This window comes from Callithrix jacchus, chromosome 9 (assembly GCF_049354715.1).
Source record: "Callithrix jacchus isolate 240 chromosome 9, calJac240_pri, whole genome shotgun sequence".
Lineage (NCBI taxonomy): Eukaryota > Metazoa > Chordata > Mammalia > Primates > Cebidae > Callithrix > Callithrix jacchus.
Genome location: NC_133510.1, coordinates 104,274,712 through 104,285,985, shown reverse-complemented (window position 1 = coordinate 104,285,985; position 11,274 = coordinate 104,274,712). Strand labels below are relative to the sequence as shown.

The window sequence follows — 11,274 nt, the reverse complement described above, 5'->3', positions numbered from 1 at the left end:
TTTAGTAGAATGAATAGATGCTTTTGAAGCCAGACAAACCCAATCTTGCTTTGTTAATTTACTAGCTGTTAGCCTTAGAAAATCCAGATACCCATACAAGCCTCTCTTTCTCTATGGAAAATGGGCACACAAATACTTTGCAGAATTTGGTTTTGAGATAATGCATATAAAACAGGAGGCACTAGCTGGTGCTCATAGGAATGATGTTGATTATGAATGACAAGTGAACTCTGGTAATATAGATGAGATTTTCATTCATTTTAAAGGGTGCTATGAAATCATAATCTTGAGGTATGTGCAGTAAGGACATAGAGAAGAATGTGGCAGATGACTTGCGTGTGTTTCCAATAACTTAGAGTTCCCAAAACTATAATGGTGACTATTCATGACCCATTAAATGGAGAAGAATCAAGCCAAATATATTGAAAATATTGTTTACATTAAAATTTAGAAGCATAAAAATCATAGCATTGAGAACTCTTTGAAAAAATTAATTTAAGATTTTTCATTCAGGTGCATTATTTACTCAATATATTTAACAAAGGTAGCAGTGCTAAAATAAGAGAAATAGCATAATGTAAGGAATACAAAAATTTTATGACGGGCAAATTTCCCATTCATTTTTTTCTGTTTATTGAGTTTTGCATTTGGGAAATTGCCTCAACTCATTTCAGGTGACCTTTTCGAAGTGAACTATTAAAGGGATTTTTGCATGATATTTCCTATAATTTTAAAAGTAATACGTGTACCTGGAGAACACTTGGAAAATATTGAAAGTCCATAGAAAAAAATATTCCACAATCTGACCACCAGTGGTGGCTTGAGAACTTTTATAAAAAAGTTTGGGATGGGCGTGGTGGCTCATGCCTGTAATCCTAGCACTTTGGGAGGCTGAAGTGGGAGGATTGCTTGAGCCCAGGAGTTCGAGATTATCCTGGGCAACATAGCAACGTCCAGTCTCTATAAAAAAAATAAATAAAGAAGCTTAGGGAAAACAAGTTAGCAGAATGGCAGACGTGCTACTTGTCCAGAAGTTGTCTTTCTTTGCTAGTTTAGTTGGAAGGGCTTGATGATACTGGTGGAGATTTTGAGGGGGCTGAAAGTCCTCCAACACCCGATGGTATCCACTGCCACTTCCCAAGGGAAATAAATGCTTAAAGTCAGAAGAGTCTAATTTCTGTTTATTACTCCCTCTCCCACCTTGTATTGTATTCTACTTTTGGCAAGCTGAAAACAGATACCTGAGCCTTCCTCTCTATCCAAATGTTTATGGAGGATTAGATTAACAATACAATATAGTTCTTAGTTTTAAAATCCCTATAGTTAATTCCAGGAATCCTTTACTTATATAACCTACTGCTGTAACTAATCCTGGGACACAATGTAAGGGCTTTGTTTGTCTTCTTGGCACACTGCTGATCCCAGAGGAAAACAGCCCTTCCCATTGTTCACTGGCTCTGATGTATGTGGCCATTCTTCACCACAGATATATTATTTACTTTGAATCAAAGGTGTGGTGGATTACTCTATTGAGGATTCTGATTTTCTGGGTCTGGATTTTACACTGGCTTTTATGTTATTTATTTAGGTGTGCTGTATGGAGCCCTGTGTATTGGAATGGCTGCACTGGCATCACTTATGGGAGCTTTGTTGCAGGTGAGAGCTGACTCCTGGGGGTTTAAGTCATAATTACTAAATCTTTTTTTAATGTTGATGTGACCATTCTTCCAGACTTCTGTCAATACATATAGACACCTGGACATATCAAGTGGCAGAGATGAATACATTTAAAAAAATTTTTTTTAATTAAACTTTCTGTTTTTAGGTAATTGTGGATTTACATGCAATTGTGAGATATAACACAGAGAGATCCCATATACTCTTTACTCTGTTTCCCTCAATGATAACATCTTGCAGTGGTAACATCTTGATAGTACAATATCAAACCCATATATTGACATTGATATAACCAAGATACAGACATTTCCATCACCACAAAAATCCTTGCTGTTGCCCATTTGTAGACATACCCACTTCCCTTCTGATCTCACTCCCTCCTTAATCCCTGGCAACCACTAATCTGTTTTTGACTTCTATAATTTTGCCAGGTCAAGATTGCTACATAAATGGACTTACATAAAACGTCACCTTTTTCACTTGGTATAATGTGAAATAATCTGTTGTCATTAATCTGTTCTTTTTAATTATTAGATAGTATTCTCTAGCAGAGATGTATCACTGTTTGTTTACCTACTCACATGATGAAGGACATCTAAATTGTTTCCAGTTTTTGAGGATTACAAATAAATCTGTTACAAACATTTATGTACAGATTTTTGTATGAGCCTAAGTCTTCATTTCTCTGGGATAACTACCCAGGAGTGCAATTGTCAGGTGATTGCTAAATGTCTACTTTTGAAAGAAACTGCCAAACTATAATTCCAGAGTGTGCCATTTTTATATCACTAGCCCAGTGTAAAAGACAAGTGGCCCAGTGTAAACGTCAATCTTTTCAGCATTTAGTGGTCACCCAAACTAGAGTGCCATGGCGCAGTCTCAACTCACTGCAACCTCTGACTCCCAGGTTCAAGCGATTCTCCTGCCTCAGCCTCCCAAGTAGCTGGGATTACAGGCATGCACCACCATGCCTAGCTAATTTTTGTATTTTTAGTACAGACAAGATTTCACTATGTTGGCCAGGCTGGTCTTGAACTCCTGACCTCGAATGATCTGCCCACCTTGGCCTCCCAAAGTGCTGGGATACAGGCATGAGCCACCTCATCTGGCCCTGGTGTCATTTTTTTATTTTAGCCATTCCGATAGGCATGTAGTGATAACTCATTGTAGTTTTAATTCGTATTTCCCTAATGGCTAATGATGTTAAGAATGTTTTTCAGATATTTATTTTTCATCTATATACCTTCTTTGATACATTATCCCATAATGTCTTTTGTTCACGTTCTAATTCAATTGTTTGCTTTTTTTCTGTTGAGTGTTGAGTGTTTTTTATGTATTCTTTATACTAGCTCTTGGTCAGATGTGGTTTTCAAATATTTTCTTACACTGTGGTTTGTCTTTTTATCCTCATAACAAGGTCTGTCAAAGTCCAGTTTTTTTTTTTTTAGTTTGGATAAAGTCTAGTTTATCAATTTGTCTTTTTGCAGATTGTGTTTTTGGTGTAAGTCTAAGAACTTTACCTAGCCCCAGATCTTGAAGATTTTCTTCTATGTTTCTTTTCAAAGAGTTTTAGAGTTTCATATTTTATATTTAAGCCTAAAATCCCTTTGGAGTTAATTTTTATATAAACTGTGCGACTTAGGTTGACATTCTTTTTTCCTCTGTTGATGATCAACCAGCACCATTTGTTGAAAAGGCTACCTTTCTTCCATTGACTTGCCTTTACACTTTTGTAAAAATTCAGTTGGGTATATTTGCGTGGATCTATTTCTGAATTCTCTGTTCTCTTCCACTTATTTGTGTGTCTGTACTACTGCTAATACCACACAGATTTACAATTTTATAATTTTGATTACTGTAGCTTTAAAATAAGTTTCAAGATCAGGTGGATTGATTTCTCTCACTGTATTCTTACTTTTCAAAATTGTTTTAGCTATTCTAGTTCTTTTGCCTTTCCATATGAAATCTAGGATAATCTTGTCTGCATCTACAAAAAAATCTTGCTTAAATTTAGATTGCCTGAAAGCTGTTTATCCATTTGAGAAGAAATGATGTCTTTACTATGTTGAAGTTTCTAAAACGTGAACATGGTTTGTCTCATTTATTTAGCTTTTCTATGACTTTTTTTTTAACATCATTGTATAATTTTCAGTATTCAAGTCCTATATATGTTTAGCAAGATTTATGTCCAAATCTTTTATTTTGTTTCTTAGTGAATGCAAATCATATTTTTCATGTTGGTGTCTATGTGTTCATTGCTAATATATAGAAATAAAATTGATGTTTTTATATTTATCTTGTATTTTGTGACCTTGCTGAGCTCACATATTAGTTCTCAGAGTTTTTTGTTTCTTGGTTTTATGTTTTGGCATATTCTTTGAGATATTCTACATGAACAGTCATGTTATTTTTGAATAAGGGCAGTTTTATTTCTTTCCTTCTGATCTGTATATGCCTTTTATTTCCTTATTGCACTGGCTTAAACTTCCATAGAAGTAGTGAGACCGGAAATCCTTACCCAGTTCCCAAATGTGAACAGGAAGTTCTATTCCTATTCCCTATTCCTATTTTTTTTCTGAGAGTTTTCACCATAAATGGGTGTTGAATTTTGTCAAATGCTTTTTCTGTAATTAATGTATATGATCACATGATTTTCTTCTTTAGCCTACTTAGATGGTGGATTACGTTGGTTGGTTTTTTAATGCAGAACCAGCCTTGCATACCGGGAATAAACCTTGTTTGGTCATGGTGTGTAGTTATTTTTATATATTGCTGAATTCTATGTGCTGATATTTTATTAAAGATTTTTACATCTATATTTATGAGGGATATTGATCTGTAATGGCGTGTATGTGTGAGTGAGTGTGTGTGTGTGTGTGTGTGTGTCTACTGCCTTTAGTTTTGATAGCAGGGTTATAGTAGCTTCATAAAATAAATTGGGAAGGGTTCTGTTTTCTATTTTCTGGGAGAGACTGTCTAAAACTGATGTCAGTTATTTCTTAATTATTTGGTAGAATTCTCTAGGGAAAGCATCTGGGCCTGGGTTTTTTTTTTAGTTTTAAAATGATGAATTTAATTTCCTTAATAGTTATAGAGCTATTCAAATTATCCATTTCATATTGGATGAATTGTGACAGTTTGTGTTTTTGAGAAATTGTTCTATTTTATCTAAGTTTGCAAATTTACACATATATAGTTGTTCATAGTATTTGTGTACTATCATTTTGATATCTGCAGGACTTGTCATGATATTCCCTGTTTCATTCCTAATATTGGTAATTTATGTCTTATTTTTTTCAGTCTTGCTACAGGTTTGTCAATTTCATTGATGCTTTCAAAGAACCAGCTTCTTTTTTTCACTGATTTTTCTGTCTTGTTTTTCTGTTTTGCTCTTTGTTTTTTTACTTTTATCTTTATTATTTATTTTCCCTTTCTTGTTTTGGGTTTTAATTTGCTGTTCTTGGGGTGGGATCCTAGGTTATTGATTTGAATATTCTCCTATTTTCTAATGTGTGCATTTATTGCTGAAAATTTCCTTCTTGGCACTAGGTTAGCTGTGTTCCACAGCTTTTGATATCTTGTATGTTTGTTTACATTGAGCTGAATATATTTTTGATTTTCCTTTGAGATATTCTTTTGACTTATTGATTATTTAGAAGTATGTTACTTAGTTTGCAAGTATTCAGAGATTTTTTTTTTTTTTTTTAAGACGGAGTTTCACTCTTGTTACCCAGGCTGGAGTGCGACGGCATGATCTCGGCTCACTGCAACCTCCACCTCCTGGGTTCAGGCAGTTCTCCTGCCTCAGCCTCCTGAGTAGCTGGGATTACAGCTAATTTTTTGTATTTTTAGTAGAGACAGGGTTTCACCATGTTGACCAGGATGGTCTCAATCTCTTGACCTCGTGAGCCACCTGCCTCGACCTCCCAAAGTGCTGGGATTACAGGCTTGAGCCACCACGCCCAGCCCGTATTCAGAGATTTTTTTGTCATCTTTCTGTTACTGATTTTTCTAGCTTGATTCCATTGTGATCAGAGAACACACTCTGTATGATTTCAGTTCTTTTAAACTTGTTGAGGTCTGTTTTCTAACCCAGGATATGGTATTTTGGTATATGTTCCATGGGCACTTGAAAAGAATGTGTATTCTTTTTTTATTGGGTAGAGTCTTCTATAATTATCAATTAAATTGCATTTGTTGATGGTTGCTGAGTTTCTGTTTACTTGTTTTATCAGTTGTTGAGAGGGGGTGGTGAATTCTCCAACTATAATTGTGTATTTGTCTATTTCCCCTTTAATTCTATCAGTTTTTGCTTTGCTTCATGCATTGGATCTTATTGAAGGATTAACCTTTTTGTTTTTATATAATGTCCCTATCTGTCTCTGAGAAATTTTTTTGCTGTGAAGTCTATTTATCTGATATTAATATAGTTATTTATACATTCCATTGATTAATGGTTGCATGATATATCTTTTTCAATCCTTTCACTTTGGCCCTGCCTGTGTTGCTATATTTTAAGTGAGTTTTTTGTGCATAGCACATAGTTGAGTCTTTTTAAAAAATCCATCCTGTCAGTGTTTGTCTTTTCATTAGTGTATTTAAACCATTCATATTTAATGTAATTATTGGTATGTTATATTAAGGTTTAAGCATCATTTTTTTGGTTTTCTGTTTGGTATTTCTGTCTTCTGTTTTCTGCCTTCCTGTGAGTTGCTTGAACAATTTTTAGAATTCCATTTTGATTTATCTATATTATTTTGAGTTAATCTCTTTGTATAGCATTTTTAGTGATTCTTTTAGGTATTACATTATACATATATAACTTATTAGTGGTTTTGTCATTTTACCAGTTTAAGTAAACTATAGAAACCTTACCTCTCTTTATGCCCTTTAACCCTTCCTTATTTATAATATAGTTATCTTAGATATTTCCTTCACATACATTCAGAATTATATCAGAGAGTATATAATGTTTCCTTTAACTGTCAATCATAATTTAGAAAACTCAAGAGGATAAAGAAAGCCCATTATATTTACTCCATGTTTTTGCTTACTGTGTTCCCTCTTCCTTCCGGCTAGTTTAGGATTGCTTCTTTCTACCATTTTTTTTCTGTTTAGAAAACTTCTTTTAGCCATTGTTTTAGCATTCCTTCACCTGAGAATGTCTTGAGTTTCCCTTTTATCCCCAAAGGATATTTTTGTTGAGAATATGATTCTGGGTTGCTAGTTTTTTTTTTCCCCCCTGGGAGTTAAAAAAATATTTTTCTACTTTCTTCTTGTCACTATCATTTCTGATGAGAAATCTGCTACTATTCTAATTGTTTTCCCTTACAGATAAGGAGTCATTTCTTTTGGGATGCTGTCAGGGTTTTTAAATTTTTCTTTAATTTTCAGCATTTTAATTACCATGTAACTTGGTGTATGTTTCTTTGTTTTGAGTTTTTGATGTGTCTTGACATGTATTTCTTGCTTTTCTTTTCCTATTTTTTAGGGTTGCTCAGCTTCATGAATCTTGAATCAGCTTCTTTTATAAATCTGAAAGAGATTTATGTCTCTTGCCAAATTGGAGAAGTTCAGACATTAATTCTTTGAGTACTTTTCACCCCCATCTTTTTTCTCTTTTCCTCTGGATCTCTCATGACATGAATGTTAAAATTTTTGTTATATTTCTACAGATACCTGAAGTCCATTTTATATTTCTTCATTCCATTTCTCTCTATTGTTCAGTTTAGGTTATTTCTATTGATTTTTCATTCAGTTCACTGATCTTTTTCTCTGTTCCCTCTATTCTGCTGTTGTGCTCATTCATTTAAAATTTTTATTTCAGTTATTGTATTTCATTTGGTTCTTCCTAATATCTTCTTTTGTTCCCTGAGATTTTTCTCCATATATATATATATTTTTTTCCCTTCTATTGTGTAATTAGTTTCAAGTGAGTTCTAATTGTTAAAGCATTTTTTATCATGGCTGTTTTAAAATTTTTATCAAATAATTCTCTCTCTGTAATCTCCATATTTACATCTATTGATAGCCTTTTTATATTTAGTTTGCAATCTTCCTGGTTCTTTCTATGAAAAGTTAATTTCAGTTGAAACCTGGGCATTTTAGTATTATGTGATGAGACTTTGAATCTTACCTTCTGTTTTAGCTGGCTTTCTCTGACATCACTTCGGCAGCAGAAGGGACGGTGCTGCCTCACTACTGTCAGGTGGAGGTAGAAGTCCAGGTTTGCCACTTGACCTCAATTGACACCTGAGGGAGGAGCTCCCTGTTACGCTGGATAGGGTTGTGTAAGATACTATGAAATGTATTGTGGCTATAAGATTAATGATAAGGCTGAAATATCTTACAGGGCTGCTAGTATGTGTCACTTAGGAATTTACAACCCTGGCTCAGGGATTTCCAGGAAACAAAGCCACCTCAGCACAGATGCACCTTTCACAAACCTTAGAACAAAGCTTACTTTTACAATAATAGCTTAAATATCCTTTATGAAAGAAACACCTGGTAACTAACCTGGACTAAATACAGGTATAAGAAAGGGAGAAGGACACCCCCAAGTCTGACAGTAGTCTCTGGATGAAGACTCTCTGGTCAGTTCATGATCTAACCCCCTCACTGTATCTGGCCCATGAAACCAGATTATTCTCGCTATCCATCTTCTAAGAGTGCTGCCAGAATAAACCAGTTGAGCATTAGATGGTGCCTAACACTCATCTTTGATGTGAAGTGAACAGAAGAGGAGATATCGCCCCTGGGGAAGCTGGTTAACTAGGTGCGCCTACAACCCCTGAACACAATTGGCATTGAGGATGGGATAAGTAAGCAAGTGAGTAATGACACACATTTCTAAGGAAGGATTGGGAGAGGGTGACTGGGGACTGGTTCTGATCAAGAAATCAATGAAGCCCTCTGGAAAGCTCCACATTGTGTCTGACACTTTTTATTTTACTTTCTGGCCTGTTGCTGCCATCTACATACACTTTGTGCCTCTATTGTGAAATTGCCACCATGAAAAACCTGCCAAAATTATTGTTAAGACCACTCGGGCCCCCAGCAACCAGGGACAGTCTCTAAGGAGGAAGATGATATCAGCACCGGAAATGTGGGTGGAGGATGCCCTGGTTTGAAGAGCCAACTGCTGGCTAGTGTGTCTCTGGCCCCTGCTGTGGGAGGGTTGCTCCTTGTCCCCAAGGATCTTGGCATCGTGACACCAAAGACCAAGAAGGCAGAGGTGAAGCTTACCTGACTGTCCACCAGCCATGGACTTAGAAGTGTATTTCCCAATAGATCCTTGGACTGACACTGCCAGCGAAGTCCACAAAAATTACCAAAGGGCACATTATGCTGTTCTCAGCCCTCCATGCACTCCAGCTGAGACAGCGCGGCTTCTCAAAGGGTGTGCCCCACTCCATGATGCCTGCTGCGTGTTGCTGGCAGCAGCCCACAGGCAACATGCCCAAGTCAGGCAAGCTCACCTCAGAGTCACAACATTCTGCCCAGCCAATTCAGAGCCCTGTGAGCTGTGGAATGATGATCCTGAGCCCACTGGGTTATTCCACTGGCTACACTGCAGGTGTCACCAGTCATCACCTGGGGCATGGCTGAGAAAGCAGCTGGCACCTCCTCAGGTGGCTGAGATGAGGAAGTGTGTCCTAGATGCCATACAAGTCCATGAAGAGGTTCACCCATGATATGGACAGAAATTCAAAGCCTGCTCAAAGACCTGGTGCAGGAACCCAGTGAGAAAGGCACCACCTGGCTGTGCTGTGTGTACCTGACAGAAAGTACTTTGCAACTCACAGGTTGAGAAATACAAATACAACAGCCAGTGGCTGTCTTCAAAGATGATAAGATTAACCTTATTTCAGAAACCTGTGAGCTTATCCAGGCATAGAATGTTGCGGGTAGACATGGCTGTCCCTGCATTCTGCTGTAGTGGCTATTTGGGCCTGACGAATAGCACCCCCAGCATGAGCCTCTTTTCATCAAGGGCTGAAGGTGGCTGGTGTACACTTGAGGAGGAAAGGGAGTTACTGTGGCACTTAGGCATGCTCCAGTGAGTTTGCACAGCCACCTCTGCCATGGGACAGGGGCACAAGAGGGAGAGCCTGGAACAGGCCACCTTGCATTCAGACGCCTTACAGATGTTTTAAAGGGGAGCCCATCATAGGCCAAATGAACTCTCCTGGCTCTGATGGCCACAGCTCCTGAAGTTAATTGAGCTCTGCAGGTCCTCACCACCCTGGAAAATGCTGAGACAGAACCAACCAAAAGAGTGTTCGCAGCAGCACCTGCCCCACTACCCACCAACCAGGGCCTGGCAGCCAGAGGTCTCACACTGGGCTCTGCTCTCCCTGACTTCCCCATACCAATCACCCACAAGATGTGGGCCAGTCCAGCTGTTCACAAGGGTAGAGTGACCTCTACTGGCAGTTATGCTGAAGGGTGCTCCCAAATTGGCTCCTGTCTGGCAAGCCTCATGAATTCCTGCAAACCCTCCTTAATCCTAATGCAGCCCAACCTTCCACCCACCGAACCACCACTCATCTGGATGGCTGAGCTGATCAGCTTCTACCTCCTGGAAGATGCCTTCGCTACTAACATTCCTGCCCTGTGCTCAGGATGACCCAAAGACTGTCCCACCCACCCTGCCTATATCCCTCCCTGGCAAGACTTTTACTTGTATATTTGCCTAGGGGTCTCTTGGGCCACCTCCGCCACTTTCTGCAGCCAATGCCTCCTAGAGACACTTGGTGCCCCAGTTCTGCCTGACAGCCATCTGGAGTGGACAACACCCCAAACTTTGGCTTCATCGGGCCATATTCAAGATCACAATTTTGGATCTTTGACAGCACCTCAACACACACAGTGTCCCCAGACCTTACTACTTAGTTCTGTGTCCTCCTTATCCTTCTGCTCCATTTTCACCTGCCATCACTCTGCAATCAAGCAACTCCAAGCCTGCTACCACTGCGTCCATTCGACTCCTTTTACCTGTTCATGTGATCAGGCCCAGGTTCATGTGACCAGCCCCAGCGTGCCCAGGTTCTTTTGCTGCTACTCCAGGTGGCCTGACTTTCCACATCCAGTGGTGGCTGTGGAAATTCTCCAGACCAATTTCTTGGAACTGAGGTCACTGACAGCCTCCACCACATTTTGGCCACCCACTGAGCAGCCAACCTTCCAGCCTGCTGTGCATGCACTCGCTGGCCTTCTGCCACACATCCATTACGTCTGGTCCAGACTTGGTCGCTACGCTACCTGTCCTCCACTCTTCCCTCACCATTGGTGAGTCTGCGTCAAAGCCACAGCTGAACCCCTTTCTCATGATCTCCCCTAATTGCTCAGCTGGACAGTAGACCTACTCTATCCTCTCTGTGATGATGCAGTTCAATTCCAGACTGTTCCAAGGGCGCCAGTGACTCCTCCTCACCGTCCTACAGAAGATCCATTTCTCAAGATTTGACTGACCATAGAGTGCACTTTCAAGCTCAGGCAGCCTCTCAGTTATTGACCCCCTCAGGGTTGGGCTGGAGTGTGGTATACCAAGACATATATCGTGGCTATAAGATTAATGATAGGCATAAGGTCACT

At 38.8% G+C, this 11,274-nt stretch overlaps 1 protein-coding gene across 3 annotated transcripts in view; it reads left to right on the top strand.

The window, feature by feature from the left end:
* SLC5A8 (solute carrier family 5 member 8) overlaps positions 1-11,274 on the top strand; it is a 57,288-nt gene that overhangs the window by 28,107 nt on the left and 17,907 nt on the right. For all 3 annotated transcript variants that reach the window (XR_004728997.3, XM_054238774.2, XM_002752905.6), the window contains exon 10: positions 1,589-1,656. Coding sequence is in view for 2 of the 3 variants with exons in the window: in XM_054238774.2 (XP_054094749.1) it covers positions 1,589-1,656 (68 nt within the window). In the remaining variant the exon portion in view is untranslated. The remainder of the gene's footprint in view (positions 1-1,588; positions 1,657-11,274) is intronic.